The sequence below is a fragment of the Channa argus genome, chromosome 3 (genome assembly GCF_033026475.1).
Source record: "Channa argus isolate prfri chromosome 3, Channa argus male v1.0, whole genome shotgun sequence".
NCBI classification, from domain to species: Eukaryota; Metazoa; Chordata; class Actinopteri; order Anabantiformes; family Channidae; genus Channa; species Channa argus.
This window is the reverse complement of record NC_090199.1, coordinates 4,909,589-4,929,378: the sequence shown is the minus strand read 5'-3', so window position 1 is coordinate 4,929,378 and position 19,790 is coordinate 4,909,589. Positions and strand designations below refer to the sequence as shown.

Genomic DNA, 19,790 nt, shown 5'->3' with positions numbered 1-19,790 from the left:
GCAGCACATCACTTTGAAAATAAAAGCAGGTTAAACCAATAAACAGCACCATGAGCTTTAGCATTTAACATTCAATGGTGAAAGTTTAAACGTTTCTCCTTTTTTAATGCCGACCCTTTCTCCATTAGCACACACCCACTGATGAGCACTTTGTTTTTGTGTCATTATTGACCAGAAAATACCCCCCACCCACTTTTTTCCAGGAGGTTTTAGGAGGTGTTTTGCTTCTCTTCTAGTCAATGACTTTATCTCCAGTGGCCACAGTCCACTGAGACTCCCAGACAGTCAACATGGGTCTGTGGGCAGCAGTGCTATACAGTATTTTATTTCTTATGCTTTTCCATAACTCTACTGGACAGTGGGACAGTTCCAGAAGGTACGATGTTTGACTTCCTCAGTTTCTGCTGTTCAAACAAATATCTTAAAGGTTTTTTGTTAATTTACTACTGTTCTTTACAGAATTCGTTGGCAAGAAAGGTACTGTGTATGTGTGTGTTTGCAGATATTATATATGCAATTGCAACTGTGTCTGACAGTTTCTGACAGATTGTCATTTATTTATTGGTCCAGGTTTGGATCCATTGACAGATACTGGGATCTCCACAAGTAAGTGTCCAAAGCTGGACTATCCAAAGAAAAAGTTTAAGTAAAGCCCAGAAATGTGGAGCTCGAGTTGTTTAACTTGCCAATATGCACTTTGTTAAATTTCAAAATGTCTTTCTTTTAATTTTAGCTTTTTCCAAACTGCAGCTTAACACCATCTGACCTGTAATACTCATGTTATTTATTTTGTGTCAGTTATGTAATCGTGTCAAATGAATTCTTACCCTGTTTGTTTGCAGCCTACCAACCACGAAGGACACAATCAGTTCTTCACCAAGGTACAGTAGCTAATCAATGCGTAACCAGGAACAGGGGCTGCACATTTCTGCTATAGGCCACATATACAGGGCAGTGGTTGCTTAGTTGAAACAACTTTGATTTGTATCGGCCCTGAAGTAAGAAACTAAACTAGTTTTACAACAATTAATACTGCATTCACATGTAATTGTACTGCTCAACTCCATATATTGTAAACTCAGCTGCCGGATCGTATCAGCCGTCAGTTCTCTTTTTTTTTTTTAAACTTGATTCTCAAAAGGTTGCAGTGTTTGTCGAAAACACAGTGAAGCTTTTAAGCACTGTTGTTCTAGAGGTAATACAGTAGGAGTAACAGTGGCTTAATCAGGCTAAAAGTATTTGAGGTCAGAGTCCAAATCAATCTCTACCCCCCCCCCCCCCCCCCCCCCCCCGACAATATGACCACAACCAAAGAAATAGATATTCATTTATGAATTATTTAATTTCAATATGTTCTTTTTTTCAAACATAATGAACAAAATGCTGATCTACACTGCCAAGAATCTCATTGTGGTCGGGTGGCACTGGATTTTTATTATAGCATCTAAATGACTAATAGTAGTCTGCAAAATGTCCTACCAATCTATGTAAACATAAATAAATATAATGTCCAGTAATAAATATTAATTTTTTATTATTGGGAAGGTGTTTTCCTATTTGTGGATCTTCAGCTCACCTGTTGTTCTCTCCCTCCGAGGTATATTATGAAATAACTGTAATAACTTATTGTTAATCTGTGCTAGATGAGAAGTTTGGCAAAGAAAAAGAGAGAAAAAAATATAAGGGATCACTTCTAGAAAATACCACAATTCAGTGAGGCCGTGAAAATGAAATGTTCAATAAACATAAATAAAAAATTTTCCCCCATCAACATGCACATTGAGCAAGTACAAATGTTCAGAGACTGATAAAACAAATTTTTAATAAACTTATGAAGGTGGGTGGAAACTTTTGCACTAACTACAAGTTATTTTTATTTTATTTTACTGTAACTGATAAAAATATCTTTGTTTTCCTCTTTTGCCATTTCACAATAAAGGTGATGCAAACTTTTGCACCCACCCGTTTAGGCTGCTGTAGTGCTTTTAAATGTAGTAGTATGAATACAAAAGTAGTTCGAGATTTTTGGAGGGGAGTTAGAATTGTACAAAGGCGTTTGCTGCTTCTTCTCCTGCCTCATGTTTTCCTGCAGGTTCACCCTGTTGGCTCCAGACCTGCTGAGGACAGACAGCCAGGAGAACATCTACCTACAGGCAGATGATCTGACCGACTCCATCACCGTCTCCATCTCCATCCAAGACTTCACCAGGGCCTCCATGCTCCTCCAGGACTCTGCTACTCTCAATCTGGAAAATGGATTCCACACTCTCAAGGCTATACAGGTGGCCACCAGTTTCAGAAGCTCTGCCACAAATGCATTTGAGCAAACATGTATCTTACTAACCATATATATAACACAATAGTTATTTTTGAAAATGTTCCGAAAGATTAGAAAAATTTGTGTTGCCTTGGATTAGAATTTATCAGAATCTGAAAACTTTAGCTGTGCTTCAGCTTGTTTCCAGATGTTTGTGGCTTAAACTGATATAAATGGTTAGCTGTGGTGGAAAAGCTGTGGTGAGGTGCAGCATCTGGTGTTTTAATTAATATTGTGTTTCTCACACTTACATGAACATTTTTGAAGTAGCCCTTCTTGAAGCAGCTAATTTCAACATTATACTTTCTCCTTTGAATTGATCACAGCTAAAAACGTGATTTTACTGTTTGTTATTTTCATGTTGCTAGTCCTATATGCCTTTTGAATTTGGAAGTAATCTTGTTTGCTGTATTACAGCGAGCTAACTAATCATTAATAAAGTATTTCTTCTGTTTGTTGGGACGCAGTTAGTTTTGCCCAGTAAAACAGTCCCAGCTTAGCACTTAAAACTAATTAAAATCTGGTTTCACATTTAGGATTCTCTTCTCTTTAGGATCAGAAATTTCTCAGAATAAAATTTGTTCAAACATGTCAAAAACTTTGTGAAGCCACTGCAAAACATCAGCCTGTTCCCCTCAATTCTTGTTTTCTCCCAGCTTCCCTCCGATAATTTGAATCGGGACGAGAAAAAGAACAAGTTTGTGTATCTGAGGGTGGACTTTGGTGGCTTCCACACTGAGGAGAGGATCATGATGGTTTCCTTTCATTCTGGCTACATCTTCATCCAGACAGACAAACCCATCTATAACCCCGGAGATACTGGTGAGAACTAAATATACTGACAAAGATACCGGTGTATGATCACAATAACCACGTGTTGCGTTTATTTGCTGAAACAGCTCTGTATTGAATTTAACATTAGTTTTTTAAAATGACAACTTTACGACAGATGTCAATGTGACAAAGTGTGACTTTGTTGTCTTTCTAATGTAGTGGTCACAGAAACTGTCCTGAAAATATGCACCAATCTGCCACAACATTAAAACTGGTGGTCTTACTAATGTGATGGAGGGCGAGAGGCCACTCTGAGCAGTCTGCAGCTACACAACAAAATGTGATACACTGTGTCAATTGTCCTCCCATTCTTTGCTCCTCCCCAGTTCGGTTCAGAACCTTCGTGTCCTCTCCGTCATTTAAGGCCTTTGACAGCTCCATCAATATAGACATCCAGGTAAATTAATAATTGTTTAGTCAAGAAGTGTATTAGATTAAGAACAATAAAGTATCAACTGCTGTTTTGATAAGGTTATAGTCACTGAGGTCTTTTTTTATTTTTTATTTTTCGTCTCGTCTTCTAACCTTTAGGGATTTGCAGCTTTTCTCATTGTAAAATAACTTTAAGAAAGTTGATGCACATTTTTCCCTCTTTATAGATTATTTAGATATTCTGGCAGCGAAATGGAGTCGTTTTTGTAGACAAAGAGGATTATGGATTCTGTTCATCTATGGATTTTATTAGCTCAAATGTGTGTGTATGTTTAGAATCCAGATGGTGTGGTGGTTAAACAGAGTTTCAGGACCAGAGCTGTTGATGGCGTCTTTGCAGACACGTTTCCTCTCTCTGAGAATGTCAAGTAAGATCCAACATCTTCGATCACCAAAAACACTTGCAGCGAGGGACAGTTGGCTGATTCACTGTCAACAACTACGTAGCTCATTACAGGTCGAGCTGCATGTTACTCAGCCAATATTTAGATGCAAAGTGACCCAGAAATCGAATGGATAAAAAACACCTTACACAAACATGTTTGTTTTTGTACATTCTATGAAGGACAAATTCCGGTTTCATGTACCGTTGAGCTGCATTACGAGACATTGATGGTCTTTTTTAGGGATGAGACGTATATGTAGTTGTCAGCGTTACAGGGACCGTTTGCCTTGAGAATCTGCTGTGACTTTGGCAAACGACATGGAATAAAGTTCGTGCTCATTGTTGGGATTCTCTTTTCTCGAAACGTGACTTCGTTATCGAGCAGTGAAGGAACGTGGACCGTGACAGCAAAGTTTGACCACTGGCAGCAGAACACATTCACATCCCAGTTTGAGGTGAAGAAGTATGGTAAGTGAAACGGTGACAGCTTTGTTGTCCTGTGTGAGAGTGTTGAGCAGGCTTCATATGTTTCCACCTCTGTAATGGTTCTCTACCTGGTTTTTATGGTGTATTGTGTTTCAGTGCTTCCTGCTTTCAATGTTACCTTGACTCCTAAGAAGTCTTTCCTCAGTCTGGATGACGGTGAACTAGAAGTAGAGATCTCGGCCAGGTCGGACCAAGAAAAAACAAACATCTTACACACACCAACTTATGTTACTGTAACATCTATCCATCTAACACATCTCTTAGATGTTATTATTCACTAACATCTAACGGAGCTTTATACCCTTAATCCTACACTTAATTTAACATAAACCTTATTCTCTCTTTAACTATAGAAGTATGTCCTAACTCTAAAGTAGCTTCTGAAGAAGTCTGACAACAACAAACATGTTAACCTTGTAGTATTTGATGACATATGAACTTTCTGACACTAAAAAGCAAAGAATGAATAGGACCCATTGCTGTGATACTTTTCAGGTACCTCTATGGCGAACCGGTCCAGGGGACTGCCTACGTCGTGTTTGGAGTTAAGTTAGGCACAGAAATGAGAAGGTTGCCTTCAGTGAAGCAAGTATCAGATGTACGTCGATTCACCAAATGGTTTGCGATTGCTCTCATGAAAAGTAACCTTAAGTAACCTTAGTTCTTATGAAAAAAACCAAACTGTGCTCTCATTGTCCTGCAGCTGGATGGAGGAGTTGTCACCCTGAGCATGGAGGAAATCAAGAGGGCTCACCCCAATTTACAATCTCTGGTGGGCAACTCTGTGTATGTCAAGGCCTCTGTGCTCACCAAGTCAGGTCAGCGCACAGAAGACATCACAGAAAATTCAAATAAATAAAATAAATTCAAAAACTGTTTCATTTAAATAATGTAGCACCGGTTCACAACAAACAAGATCTCAAGCCACGTAATTAGAAAACTTCTACAACTGTATCACCAAAATGATCCTTTTTCATTAGTACTGTTGTTCTTCTTATCTAATTTTTTGTTCTGACTGACACATTTTAACTGCATCTGCTGGTGCTCAGTCTGAGTTTGCTTTGTCCTGTTCAACACAGCCTAGTTTAAAAAAAAATGTCGTAATGAGTGTAGGGTTTGTTTCTGTTTGTTTTGTGGCTCACTCATGAATGATTGATTATCTGTGCAAAATGCCTTTTCAAATGAAGCCTGTGGTCAGATGTATATCAACTTGCTCTTTAACCCGCTGGGTAAACTGAAAAACGAACTTTCACTCTTTTCTGTGTCACAATTATAGGAAAATGTAGCAGTGTTTATTTTCTGCATTAGTTAGTTCAAGGAATTTATATTATATAATTTATATTACATGTAAATCTGATGTATTAAGAAACAATCAGGTTTGTAGTTTCATTGTTGTTAATTATTATTTGCTGGTTTTTATTCTGCACAGGTAGTGACCTAGTTGAAGTTGAAAAGACCGGCATTAAAATAGTGGAGTCCCCTTATGTGTTGTCCTTCAGAGATGTTTCAAAGTACTTCAAGCCAGGCCTTCCCTTTGACTTCACAGTAAGCAAAGTCACTTACTTTTGCACTATTTTGACTCTGGTCTGTTTAATAGCCGCTACAGTCAAATGGCAAATTTTGTCTAGGTCTTTTGTTTTTGTTCTCTTCAGCTGTGAATGGGAAACTGTAGCACACAGCCTCAAACCTCAGCGAGTAACTCTCCTCATCTTCTCCAGATCCAGGTGAGCCACCATGATGGTTCCCCGGGCCGTAATGTCCCAGTGAAGGTGAATTTGCTGGACGCCCCGCTGATCGTCACCTCCGGCACAGCTAGAGCCACCATCAACATGCCCAGCAGTGTACAACTGCAAACCATCACTGTCAGTATTGCTGCCTGCTGCTCTTACTTGCAAATTACAGTTAAGGTCTGATGTTGGTAAAGGGAACTTAACTTTAAAGAAGCTGTTAAGGTTTTTCACATAGATGCTATCGCATCCGTCTTTATATAGTTTCACTGTTTGACTTTTACTTGATATATTCTGCTGTTTCCGGTGCTGGTTGAAATTTCACCATCACTTCCTCTGTGGAAAAGATCTGAAACACCGGAAACAAGTTTTATCATCTTGTCATGGTCTTACTCAGTGGCTCGAGTTAACCACTAGATTTCAAATCTTTAACCACATGTTTAGCATGTGTTTCATGCTTCATCCTCTGTTGCAACACAGCAGGACGTTGCTTTGCTGTTTGAGCTGCACAAAAAAAAATCCCCTCGTACAGGTTACAAATCATCTTTGACCTTTTAAAACTGTAGTTAAACAAACCTTTTCACCCACTGTTTGACATTGTCACAAATAGATTTTCTATCTGCTTATGGCAACATTACTTCTAAGACTTATGGTCCTTGTATGGAGTTAAATATCCAAAGCCAAGTGTGTGTGTGCATGATTGTAAGTGATGAAAGGTTTTTCGGTTGGAAAGGTAGAAAAGTGCAGACAATTTACCAGCTATCATCTGTTACGTCCTTATAATGAACAGATAATTGGTCTAGAAAAGATGTAGGAAGTGAATGACACAGGTCATTTTGAGATTGTAAAAAATGTAGTTTTTATTTTATAAATTTTTGGGCCATCTACATTTATTCTTCTTTTTCTTTGGGCTGTTCCCTTTCAGGAGTTGCCACAGCGAATCATGTGGCTCAATCTAACCCTGTCCTCTGCATCCTCTTCTCTCACACCAACTAACTTCATGTCCTCTCTCACTACATCCATAAATCTCCTCTTTGGTCTTCCTCTAGACCTCCTGCCTGGCAGCTCCAACCTCAGCATCCTTCTACCGATATATTCACAGTTTCTCCTCTGAACATGTCCGAACCACCTCAATCTGGTCTCTCTGACTTCATCTCCAACACATCTAACATGAGCTGTCCCTCTGATGTACTCATTCCTGATCCTGTCCATCCTCGTCACTCCCAAAGAGAACCTCAACATCTTAAGCTCTGCTACCTCCAGCTCTGCCTCCTGTCTTTCCTTCAGTGCCACTGTCTCTAATACGAACAACATCTCTTGTCTCACCACCATCTTGAACATTTTTCCTTTCATTCTTGCTGATGCTCTTTTATTACACAACACACCTGACACTTTTTCCCACCCGTTCCAACCTGCTTGCACTCACCTCTTCACCTCTTTTCCACACTCTCCGTTGATCTGAACTGTTGACCCTATTACTAGTAACTATTTAAATTCCCATGTTAGACTCCCTCAGATACTTGATTACAATTCTGTGAACATCTTAAAATTATGTATTTTTTATAAATACTTGTCACATGCTTATTTCTATATAAATCCAAAGATGTGGGCTCCTAGGGTTTATGAAGATGCACCTTGTCACAATGTTCTTCTTTTAATAATGTTTTGTTGTGTGTTTGCCAGGCTGAGACCACACAGGCCGACCTGAGACCAGATCAGCAAGCCAAGCAGCAGATCACTATCCAGCCATACACCGCATTTAACCAGGGCCAACAGAACTACCTGTACATCTCGACAGGGACCAAAAAAGTGTCTGTTGGAGACAGACTGTCTCTGAAACTGACAATCACTGCTGCAGACAAGACACACAGAGACCTAATCAAACACATCACCCACCTGGTTAGAAATCTCCACCATTCTCAGATTTGCAGCACAGTGTATTAGTAATACACAAGAAAACATTTGAAGTGCTAAAGTAGAACGAGCAGAAAATCAGAAGTATTTCTCCCCAAAACTCTCCCAGGTGATCAATAAGGGCAAAATCGTAATCGCAGACCGCGTGGATGTGACCAACCAGCTCGTCACCACCGTCGGGCTGATGGTCACCCCGGACATGATGCCGTCATTTCGTTTCGTGGCTTTCTACAGCATTCCCTGGGTGTCCCGTGAAGAAGTGGTGTCGGACTCCATCTGGATAGATGTGGTCGATTCCTGTGCTGGAGGGGTGAGAGCTCAGCTCAGCCTTAAAGGTCACGAGCTGTGTGTGTCAGAATAAGAGAAGTCTGTTCACACTGTGAGGCCTAAATGATAAGACCACACTATAACAATAACCACAAATGTGTTGCCCGTGTACCAGCAGCCCCATGTATCTTATGCCTAGAGTTCTGTTGTTTTTCAGAAATGAACCTATTCTCTTCTGTAAATCTCCCCAGCAAAGTCAATTAGTCTTGTTATAGTGACATTTGCTAAGAGCAACATTGTGCAGCTCCAGAACAGTGAATAACAGGTAATAACATGGGACTGTGATTAAGAAAGGATGTCTTTGAGACTGTGCCACAGACAGTGTGTGGAGATGGGCTCACACATTGTTACGTTTTGATCTTTTATAGGATTTGTTGACAGCAAGAAAAATTAGAATCATGCCTGAATAATTCTTTCTATTCTGTTTGACCGTTTTATCATTTGAAACAAGACGTCATCAAATTTCTTCTTTCTTTTATCTATTATGGTGTCAGTGCTCTTTGATGTGTTTTTTCTCACAGCTGAAAGTTGGGCCAGTGGATAACATACGCAGAGACTACACACCTGGGAAAAGCTTCAGTATTAAGGTCAGCGGTGACCCGGGGGCGAAGGTCAGCCTGGTGAGTGTGGACAACGCGGTGTATCTGCTCAACAGGGACAGACTCACGCAGAGTAAGGTGTGTGTTTGTGTTCTGTTTTATGGTTTCAACAAAACTCTATACTCGTATTTATCATATAACTAATAGCCACATATTGTAGCACATTGATGGAACAGTTGAAATAAAAAATGAAAATAAATTTACCACAACAGTGTAAAAGCAATTTCTTACGTCTTGTCAGGTTTGTTAAACATCTTGTAGGAAATGTGATTAAGTAGATGCACCAAGGTTTTCATTTAGCAAACCTATGAAAACGTCATGTTTCCTCGCTTAGCTTTGGAATGTGGTGGAGCACGGAGACATTGGCTGTAGCCGAGGGGGCGGCAGAGACGCCACGGGGGTGTTCACGGATGCAGGACTGCTCTTCTCCTCCAGCGCCGGGTCAAAAACCCAAACCAGACAAAGTACCTGCCTCCTTTAACTTAATTAATGAAGGTTGATCACATGCTCTAGCTCCACTCAGGCTGCTCTGCAGAACACAGTCTAGTTCACGTTAAGACTTCATATGCTGTGTCTCTTGCTGCTGATTATACGTTGTTTTCAGATGAAGAAGTAGTGAAAGTCACGTAGCAGTGTTTGCTGTTAGCAGTGCAAACACGGGTGTTTGCTGAACACTATACTGTAAATGGACTTTATATAGGTGTATTTCCCTGTCAGCTCATTACTAACTTGAACTTTCACTACTAACTACAACTCAGCTGAGCTGATACTTTTTATTCATATTGACCTGCACTAAAAACTTGATTCACAATACAAACAACCAAAAACAAACAATGCAAGACCCCCAAAAAACACTGATAAAGAACGAGTGACATATTATCTGTATCATAGCTAGTTAACGTTAAATCTTATCCAGTGCCAGTTGTTTCTATAGATTGTCTGCTGTAGAGACAGTATTTAATCTCTCGCATATTGAAAAGCCCTTAATTACTATTAATGGGACATTCGTTGCTCCTCTCCTCAGCCCTGCACTGTCCAGGCAGTGCCAGAAGGAGGCGCTCTGCTGAACTGTTGCAGCGTAAAGCCCAGCTGGGTAAGTGCATTTAAGGTGAACGTCTCAGTGTGATATTGCTAATTATTTCTTTCTACTTGAAGCTTTTTCACAGCACAGTAGTAGATGGTGGATGGCAGCAACTTGTGTTGTCTTGGATGGTAAGTTTGAGCTGCAGTGGTGGATTAGAGAACACGCCCCTGATTGCAACTCCGCGGCAAGCTGACATACAATCCCAGTTGTTATTGCAAATGTGATAGCAGTAGTCTTTTCTGAGTCCGGCAGTCATGTTTCAGGCCACCTGACAATGACAAATGTCGGCTTCATCTTTTTACCTTTTGGTTCCTTCCAGCTCCTGACGATTTAAGTGCAGACGATTTACCATTTTTGCATTGTTGTGCTTTTCTTGTCATAAACGTATACTGCTGCCATCTTGGCCATGTTAATAAAGGTTTAGTAAAAACGTATACTGTTTCCTTCTCTGCCCCCAGAGAGCCACTATAAGGAGAAGCTGCAAAATCGCTGCTGCAAAGACGGCCTCAGGGAGATCCCCATGCCGTACTCCTGTACGCGACGCTCCCTGTACATCACCGAGGGCTGGGAGTGCATGCGGGCTTTCCGCTACTGCTGCTCCACCTACAGGGGCCAGGTGTTTGACACTGCCATACCAACAACCCCGCCACCTCTCACGACCACAGCTCCCCCCACCACCACTCGTCCCCCTGTGCCAACTTTAACATATTTTCTTCAATCTCGTAGATTTGGCAGACCCTACTTACAAAACTTTGGTAATTCCCCTCCTTTTCTGTTTTAGTTTTAGTTCACAGGTTATTCTGAAACCATTTAAACGGACTTTTATTGTGCAGGGAATTGTCTTTGTGGATACAAAGACAATTCAGAGATGTGTTACTAAATGTGTTTCACATAGATCTGGACAACAGGGAATCTGGACCACCTGAACTATCATTTATGTATGTTCAGCTTCAATCAATGTCCTATGTTCAAGCCAGACCAGCTGGAAGCAACATCTACATGACCTCTGGACAAGCAACATCAGACACAGCAGATTTAGAGTTTTCGGCCGTGGAGGAGGAAGAGGAGGAGGAAGAAGAAGAAGAAGAGTGGGAATACATGGATGAGACTCAGGTGTATCTGCGATCCAAGTTCTATGAGTCTTGGCTCTGGATGGACATTACCCTGCCCAGGCAGACTGACAAAGATGGGTGAGTGACAGGTTAGAGGACAGGTCAGAGACATTTTATTAACCTGTGAACAGCAGTTAGTTTGTTGCGGGGGCAAAACCTTTTGTTTATCATTTTATTTATTGGTGTATTTTTCCACCTCGTCATCAGTTTGGCTCTGCACATTCCTTCGGTCGCCTCATGTTTGGTCAGTGATAAGGGCTGTTTACCCGGATTAACCAATCACACCACTGATCAGTGCACGTGTATGCACACATGAATGGAACAGTTTCTATGCCTGCATGTGTGTGTGTGTGAAATTGTTTGCTTTCATATCTGTTATGCTGCATATATTTCTTCGTAGCAGTGGTTTTGGCCCGGATCTCTCTCCTGGTCCTAACAGAGTCATACATTTGACAGGTTGGCATCTAAGAACGTGGACAACCCCCTACCTGACAGTATCACAGAGTGGGGAGTCCTGGCCATTAGTGCATCACCTCATACAGGTAACAAGAGGAGGATGTGACACACACACAGTGTCCAACTTTTTTTAACGATTGACCACACAGACATAGATTTGCCAAAAACAGAGGTGTCAAAACGAGGAGGGAACATTAAAGTTTAAAATTTACTTCAAAATCTCACAATACATTTACGTAAACACTGCAATTTATACTGTGATTAGTTTTACACAGATCAGTAACAGACAGCACTGGCAGCAAAAGCCAATGATAAAAAACACAACTATTTAAGCAACTAGTCAAGCATATATTTATTATTTATTTATTTACTCTGTAAAATTAAAAATGTGCAATAATTGGGATGGATGTTGAGATGCTGCTTAAATCTTTTGGCCAACAAGTTAGTTAATTTTCCATTGCCCAGTGGCTCAGCTGTAAAGGAAAAGAATAAACTTGGGTTTATACTGCAATTTAATGAAAAGGAAAAAAAAGGGTTTATTCAGTTTTCCAAATTTTGCACAAATACTACAAGTACTCAAAGATAAATACTCCTCTTGCTTTACTGCTTAATGCCTCAAGGTTTCTGTGTTGCTGAGCCGTACAACTTCAGAGCATGGAAGCGTTTCTTTGTGGACCTGAAACTGCCGTATTCAGTGGCGAGGAACGAACAGGTCGAGATTAAAGCCGTGATCCATAACTACGGCGATGACGATCTGCACGTAAGAGAATCACCTACAAAAACTCCACAGCACTGCCGCTTTCTTCTTATCCAGTCAGGGAATTCAGTACACGTAGGAAGGATAAGCTGGATTAAAAAAAATGTTTCTCGTAAATCTGCTACTTTTTGTTGTACTTTACAGAAATGAATGTGTAATAGAAGTATCCCAGCAGGCTGGTAATGAGGCCTGAAAAGGCTCAGAGTTAATGCAGTGAAATGAGAAGGATGAACAAACATTGTTGTGAGTGGTTTTTGCCCAGGTCAGGGTGGTGCTGATGAAGACAGAAGGCATTTGTAGCGTCGCCTTTAAGGACAGACACACACAGGAAGTGACGCTGCCGGCCGGCTCTTCTAAAGCGGTGCCTTACACCATCGTACCGCTGGTGGTGGGGAAGCTTCCCATAGAGGTGATGGTGGCAGGCAGAGACATGACAGGAGGAGACCGCATCCAGAAATCTCTACGCGTGGTGGTGAGTCACTCTGGATGATAACAGTGTCCTCTTGGAAGAGTTGGATGCCAAAAACAAATTTTCTGTGGAAAAATATATCTGAAAACATGAGTTGTACACTGAACTCAAGTGCAATTTAAGGTCAATATTGCAACATGGTATGTAAGATAAGGCACTTATTTTAATAATGATTGTCTTAACCTCAAAAGCTGGATGGGGTTCAGAAGACTGAAGTGTGGAGTGTGGTGCTGAACCCATCTGCTGAGGGAGGTAAGATGTTTGCAGTGATGCTTGATTGTCCAGTGTCGCTGATTGTTAAGGTTCCACATTTTGTGTTTAAGTGCCGCCTCTTCACTGCGTTGTCAGTGCAGCCACGTAAAGCCAACACGCAGTCCTTAGATTTGCTTGGCTTTTAGCTCAGTAACCTTATGGATTTCCAGGCTTTCTTTCATGATTTTTCACTTTATGGTTCTGTTTTCGTTCACCGCAGGATCGCAGGTGGTTCGTGTTGGCAAGTTTGAACTGGAGGCAGTTGTGCCAAACTCTGTGCCAGAGACAGTCATCAACATCAGAGGTCAGTCCTTCGAACAGAAGAGTGATCAGCTTCAAAGCTAAAGCTCAGAAAGTTGATGGTTCTCGATTCCTCGTCTCGTCTCCAGGTAACGTGTTGGCAGACAGCATTGATAACTCCATCAGGGAGGACTCTCTGGCGTCTCTGATCCGGATGCCCGGTGGCTGTGTGGAGCAGAACTTGGCCAGCATCACTCTGCCGCTCATTGCCACACTCTACCTGGAAAGAAGCAACAACTGGGAGAGCGTGGGGGTGGAGCGCAAGGCCGAAGCCATTCAATTCATCAAGAAAGGTGACAGCCGTTTTATTTTTTTTATTTTTTTAACAAGTGAAGCTGGATATGTCGAACAACAGGAAAGGACAGATACAATCAACAATCAATTAGATGGAAAACAGGATGAATGAATGTATTGGCGGTGACTATGTGGATGACCAGAGACTTGGCTACATGGGTGGATGAGTGTGTAATGGATACATGATTGATCTGATGGATGATAGTGTGCATGTATAAAAGGTAAGTCCATGCATTGGTGGCTTGTTGGATGCAGGGACAGATGGACAAATGGCTGGATGGATGGATGCAATGATATGTGAATGGATGCTAGTTGGATTGATGAACTGCCTTATTGTACAGATGGATGTCCAGTTAACTACAGTCGATTTATAGGGCGTAGTTTTCATTTTAAGTTAAACTGTCTCGCTGCTTCACACTCCAACTTTAAATTCCTGTGTTTTCAGGCTATCAGAACCAGCTGGCATACAGGAAGTCTGACGGCTCTTATCCTCCGTACAGTCGTGAAGGTGCAAGTACATGGTACTGTCAAAAACCATCGTTTTCTATGTTGATGTAACACGCAACAAGTATATTTGGTCATAAAAGATCATGTTTTTTTTTTTAAAACAGAAACTGTCAATTTATTCCTTAGACTCAGAAGTCTAAGTTTAGTACTTCGATCTAATTCAGTGCTTGATTTGGTAACATTATTGATCCTTTGTGGGGAATTCAGCTGTCACAGCAGCAGAGAAACAATTACATCGAAAGTAAGAAAATATAGAAGGACAACAAAAATAATCTTAAAAGTGACATAACTTCACACTCTTTATAAAGACACAGATGCGTGAGGATGTCTGGAAAAAAAAAAGACACTAATTAAAACTGTGTAAATGTTAAACTTTGACTTGGGTTTGTGTTTCAAAACAGCTGCAGCTTAAATGTGTTTAATCTGAATGTCAGGATCACGGCGTACGTGGTGAAGGTTTTCTCCATGGCTCACTCCATCATTGGCATCGACGAGCAGCAAGTGTGTGACCCTCTGCTCTACCTGGTGAAGAACAAGCACAGACTTCCAAGAGGACACTTTGTAGAGGACAACCCCGTTTACAGCACTACCATGACTGTGAGACACACACAAGCATTAAAAACACCGTTGCCACTTTTCCCTTTCTTTCCCTTATCCTGGTCCTTCATTTTTGATTTGTTGAATCTCCCTGTTCACTGCGTTGTCAGCAAGTTTCCTAGATGATGTGTAAAAGAAGTTTCACAAAATTTTTTTTTTCGGCATCTTAAAACTCTTGAAGCACCCACGATTATCAAGGTCAACCTTGCTTGAGTCTCCTTTACTCAAGTTTTTCTCTAGTAAGAATTGACCGGTCATGACTTTCATCCCTTTGTGCATCTTTTATTGGAGAAGCTCTCTGCTATATATTAACTGTTTAAAAACAATTTCACCTCTGGTTAATATCACTCAGGCAAGCTCACATTTAAGCTATTTCATCTGGTAGTTTCCCTTCCTGAATTTTAAAATCACTTCTAAAATTGTGTTTTGTTGTCTACCAACCAGTGGCTAGAGGGAGGAAACACTTATTCAGTCTTGGGTTCTCGGCATCTCTACCCTTTGTGCCCCCTCTTGGGCTTTATAATCTTGACCTCTTCTTCTATCTGAGGTTGTAAATTTTCAAAGGTTCTTACCTGAGAAGAAATGAGCCCAAAGCAGTGGAGTCTTTCAAAGTTTATTGAAGAAAATCAGCAATCAAAAAAATCTCAGCAGTTAGGCAACAGTGCAGTCTTCAGAAGGGTTGTTCTGTAATTTTCAGTCCTGAACAAAAAACTAAGAAAGTAAAAAAAGGAACCTCAACTCTAACTCTGTACTTCTACTGGCTTCTTATACAGCTTTTACCATACTGTCCATCCTGTTTTTAATCTTTCTGCCACTCATGTGGTTTTTGTACAGTAAACATGTCATTGATATGCTTTTAGATTTGTGCATCTAAGTTTGCACTCACATGGTTTTCTGTCTCTCACCTTGCAGCTGTCCACAGACAGTAGCTAACGCCTTTCTGCCCCGTCTGTAGATGCTTTGTTTACTAAAGCGCATCTTCCGCTTTCCATTGTGGTCTTTAATGTTTATTTGAGCGAGCTATGCACATGAAGTGTGATTTTTTTTTTTTTTTTTTTTTTTTCTCGGTTCACATTAGATCAGGTCAATTTGAGTGCATGCAATGTTTCATCACTGTTCATACAACAAGAGCATAAACATTTTTCCATCCCTTCAACAAAACCCTAGGGTGGTCTCCGTGGCGATGACCCCGAGACAACCCTGACAGCGTTCGTCCTCATAGCGCTTGCTGAGGCCAAGCAGGCAGGGATCCGCTGCAGTAGTCAAGATGTGAATGTTCCGGTGGAGGTAATTTATACAAAGGAGAAAAGGCCACGAAAATAAATGTGATCAGTATAAACACTAGTTCCTGTATAGGACCAACACTTGTTTTTTTCATAGTTGGTGATGAATAAGACAGCAGAGTATCTGAAGATAGCGCTGGGGACGTCAGGGAGGAGACCGTACACGGTGGCTATCGCCTCCTATGCTCTGGCTCTGCTGGGGAAGGATCAACCGTTCAACCCGACCCAGTCTTTACTCCAAGCAGCAGCTCCAGGTATCCTGCTACACCTGGCTGTTTCATGTGTGCTGGACATGATGTCTTTACATGACGCTCACTGACCCTTTTTAAAAAGCACTTTAGTCAGCTAATTTTATCTTTTCCTGTGAGATGGTTTATTTTGGTACAAAAAAGTAAAACCAATTCATTCAGAGTATATGGTGCGGTAAACCATGTTTTTATTCTTTTAAATTCAAAGAGGATCCCTGTCCATCCGTCTGTCTGTCTGTCTCTCCTCCAGGTGGCAGCCACTGGCCCGACCGTCACAATCCCCTGTTCACCTTGGAGGCCACCGGCTACGCCCTGCTCGCTCTGCTGAAGTTGGGACGCCTGGAGGAAGCTGCAGCACCCTTCAAATGGCTAAACGGCCAGCGAGGAAGAGGAGGCGGCTTCGGCTCCACTCAGGTACCAACCAAGTGCATTCAGAGATAATACAGATGAATCTTTAGAGGACAAGTTCACAATTTTTTCAAAAAAGGTTTTTCATGCTGTATCTATTGCCCCTGGTCATTTTTGCCATAGATAGATCGTTTATTAAAGCCCGGAGGATGGACGTGATGGTACTAACTTTCCACAGTACTTGTTCCAACGTGCAACCAAAGCTAATATGAGGCTTCACCAATACGACTTAATGTCTAAGTTAAAATCTTTGTGTTTCCATGGACACTTCGTGCTTTTTGAGTTAAAGTGGAAGGAAAATAACAAAAAGAGGCAGTTTTGCTGCAACTTTGGAAAATGTCCAATTGTTATGACAAAATTTGGAAGCCTGACACTTTTTTAAAAGTTTGTCTGAACAACAAAAGTACACATTTGTTCAGATGGAGGATGGTGGACCTGTGTCAACAGGGATAGCAAACAAAGCCAGTTTGTCTTCATATAGTCCAGAGACAGATTTAAAACTGTGTTTTTTTTTTGCATCCTTTAAAGTACTTTTCCCGCAGTGCAATACAGCTTATAATGAACTGTAAGTTATGAGCATCGATGTGGGGGAACAGTACATAGATGTAACATCATCCAGCACTAAGGGAACACTATGCATTGGACATTTCAACTCTGAATTTTGACTTAAGTGTGTGAAAATGTGACACATTGTTCACATGTTAAAACGTGCTTCCTCCCAGTCCACTATGGTGGTGCTTCAGGCGCTGTCAGAGTACCTGGTCAATAAACCCCCTCCTGATGACCTGAGTCTGGACGTTGATGTCAGGCTAACAGGACGTAAGGAAATCCGCTACCATTTCAACCCCAAGACTGCCTATGCTGCCCGCTCCTCCCGGGTAAGAACCACACACACATCAGGGTGAAGGTAGGAAATGTATGACTACATTTTCCTAATTCTCTGGTCCTTTTTATTGTGTAGTTGCCAACTGATCTTGATTTGGAGGTGGAGGCTCGAGGGAACGGACAAGGAATACTGGAGGTACCATCACATGACTGTAAACTAGGAATATCATGAAGTCAGGTCAGATTTTAGTGTAAATTAAATAATGGTGAATTTTGTCAGTGAAATTTGTTCAAAATTTAAACAAATAAGCAACAAGCAGTTTTTTTAAATGTTAGATTAAAACCTTAGAATAATAGTAATAATAATAATAGTTAACACTTGTCACGTATGTTGTTTTTCACTTCCTGTATGAATCCTAAATAATTCTCAAGTTTTGTCTGTTTGTGTCTCTCTGCCCACGTTATCTGAACTTGGAAAAGGTTGTGACCTACTACAACCAAGTGCATGAGGTGGATGAGAGACAATCCTGCAAGGACTTTGAGCTCAGTGTCAGTATTGAAGAATCCAGCGGTAAATGCAACTCATGCATGACGCGTGACGTCCTGCACTTTAGCGCAAATGTTTTTCCTCTTAGGTAAAACAGGTCACTTCTAATTTTAGCAAAATGAAGTCTCCTTAATTCTTTGCTTCTTCCCCAAAAAATGTCAAACAGCAGAAAACAGTGTCAAAGATGACTGTGTGGGTTATAGTCATTAACATTTTACAAAACAGGACATGCTTTTTTTTAGAGACAGCATAATCGATTGGACCAAAAATGCAGTACGTAAAACACATGTAATAAACCTGTTATGTATTTAAAAAGGGAAAGATTCGTTGGTTTTTAAAAAGACAATACTGTAACATAAGGAACCGATAACATCTGTCTTAACGCTGTCTTTCTGTCCCACAGAAAAGCCTCCAGCAGATGTAGAAAAGTCCTATCAGCTCTCCATCAAAGTGAGGTCAGTTGTTACGGATGTTGTCTTAACTTTTATACCGGTGGAGGCATAAAATCTTAGAAATGTCTACTTGCAGTATTGTAAGTGTTGTATTAATAGTCCAGTGCTGTCTTTCCTCCGCAGAGCTTTAGGACCCAGAGATGTCAGGATGGTGGTTTTGGATGTCAGTCTGCCCACTGGCTTCACCCCAGAAGACTCAGACCTGGAGATGGTAATCACCCTCTACCACCACAGTTAGAACAAAAAAAAAAAATAATCACAATCCGCAAGACAACTTATTGTTTTGTTTGTGCAGTTGTCCAACTCGGTGGATCGTTACATCAACAACTTCCATATAGTTGATAACCTGAGTGAAAGAGGCTCCCTGATCATCCACCTCTTCAAGGTAACAAGGTCAAGCTTGCTAAATAATTAGTCACTGGCAATGCCAATGAACAAACCCTTTCTCCTCCACCCAGGTGTCTCACAAAGAGCCCGAGATCCTGATCTTCAGGCTTCAGCAGAGATTCAAAGTCGGCCTCCTGCAGCCATCATCTGTCACTGCCTACGAGTATTATCACCCAGGTAGAGCAGCCTGTCCGAGAGTTTAAGATTTCACCTGTAACTTCTTACAACTCTTTAGGTTTAGATATACAAAGGAGTCACTGTGAGCCTTTAGTTCTACTTGCTCCCTCTCAGGTGGTGAAGAATCCACCGTACGTTAGACTTAAAAACAGCAGTGAAAACGATTTGGCGACGTTCATTATGAAGTTTTCTGCCTGCTCTTTCTCACAGATCACCGCTGCAGTCGCACTTACACTCCCAAAGAGGACAAAGAGCAGCTCACTCAGATCTGCAAAGACAACGCCTGCCGATGCACACAAGGTGAGGGTCTGCATGGGTTCACATTACTGCGGTTTTTGTTTTAGGTGTCTGTAGATTTAAAATTCTTTTTTCTTTTTTTTTTATTTGCTCATAATCTCCAGGTGACTGCTGTGTCTCCAAAACCGACAGTGAAATTTTTCCCAACAAAGACAGAGAAACGTTCGCCTGCAAGACTTTACATCATGGTAGGATGCACTGTCACACGCACAGGTGTTTGATTTAAAATCCACATCTCCACCGGATCAAACGTTTTTACATCATCGCAGTAATGAGGCATTTCTACAGCAATTGTAGTGCTGAAGTCTCTGAACAGT

General features: G+C 41.1%; 1 protein-coding gene across 7 annotated transcripts in view; it reads left to right on the top strand.

The window, feature by feature from the left end:
* The first annotated feature begins 237 nt into the window (after window positions 1–237).
* The window catches only part of LOC137124351 (venom factor-like), a 25,704-nt gene continuing 6,151 nt past the window's right edge, over window positions 238–19,790 (top strand). For 2 of the 7 annotated variants that reach the window (XR_010913949.1, XM_067499219.1), the window contains exons 1-41: window positions 239–376; window positions 460–477; window positions 571–606; window positions 843–881; window positions 2,093–2,282; window positions 2,974–3,139; window positions 3,478–3,548; window positions 3,860–3,951; window positions 4,354–4,436; window positions 4,551–4,638; window positions 4,950–5,052; window positions 5,158–5,272; window positions 5,884–5,999; window positions 6,173–6,316; window positions 7,865–8,080; window positions 8,205–8,405; window positions 8,944–9,099; window positions 9,356–9,485; window positions 10,046–10,114; window positions 10,564–10,860; window positions 11,001–11,295; window positions 11,674–11,759; window positions 12,294–12,433; window positions 12,693–12,902; window positions 13,091–13,151; window positions 13,372–13,455; window positions 13,541–13,744; window positions 14,191–14,266; window positions 14,687–14,849; window positions 16,017–16,136; window positions 16,230–16,386; window positions 16,631–16,794; window positions 17,511–17,666; window positions 17,750–17,809; window positions 18,094–18,184; window positions 18,564–18,615; window positions 18,736–18,823; window positions 18,908–18,997; window positions 19,071–19,176; window positions 19,387–19,476; window positions 19,578–19,661. Coding sequence is in view for 4 of the 7 variants with exons in the window: in XM_067499219.1 (XP_067355320.1) it covers window positions 291–376; window positions 460–477; window positions 571–606; window positions 843–881; window positions 2,093–2,282; window positions 2,974–3,139; window positions 3,478–3,548; window positions 3,860–3,951; window positions 4,354–4,436; window positions 4,551–4,638; window positions 4,950–5,052; window positions 5,158–5,272; window positions 5,884–5,999; window positions 6,173–6,316; window positions 7,865–8,080; window positions 8,205–8,405; window positions 8,944–9,099; window positions 9,356–9,485; window positions 10,046–10,114; window positions 10,564–10,860; window positions 11,001–11,295; window positions 11,674–11,759; window positions 12,294–12,433; window positions 12,693–12,902; window positions 13,091–13,151; window positions 13,372–13,455; window positions 13,541–13,744; window positions 14,191–14,266; window positions 14,687–14,849; window positions 16,017–16,136; window positions 16,230–16,386; window positions 16,631–16,794; window positions 17,511–17,666; window positions 17,750–17,809; window positions 18,094–18,184; window positions 18,564–18,615; window positions 18,736–18,823; window positions 18,908–18,997; window positions 19,071–19,176; window positions 19,387–19,476; window positions 19,578–19,661 (4,993 nt within the window). In the remaining 3 variants the exon portion in view is untranslated. Of the gene's footprint in view, window positions 377–459; window positions 478–570; window positions 607–842; window positions 882–2,092; window positions 2,283–2,973; window positions 3,140–3,477; window positions 3,549–3,859; window positions 3,952–4,353; window positions 4,437–4,550; window positions 4,639–4,949; window positions 5,053–5,157; window positions 5,273–5,883; window positions 6,000–6,172; window positions 6,317–7,864; window positions 8,081–8,204; window positions 8,406–8,943; window positions 9,100–9,355; window positions 9,486–10,045; window positions 10,115–10,563; window positions 10,861–11,000; window positions 11,296–11,673; window positions 11,760–12,293; window positions 12,434–12,692; window positions 12,903–13,090; window positions 13,152–13,371; window positions 13,456–13,540; window positions 13,745–14,190; window positions 14,267–14,686; window positions 14,850–16,016; window positions 16,137–16,229; window positions 16,387–16,630; window positions 16,795–17,510; window positions 17,667–17,749; window positions 17,810–18,093; window positions 18,249–18,326; window positions 18,434–18,563; window positions 18,616–18,735; window positions 18,824–18,907; window positions 18,998–19,070; window positions 19,177–19,386; window positions 19,477–19,577; window positions 19,662–19,790 lie in introns of those variants that run through there. The other 5 variants (XM_067499221.1, XM_067499220.1, XR_010913950.1 and 2 more) reach the window with 5 other exon arrangements.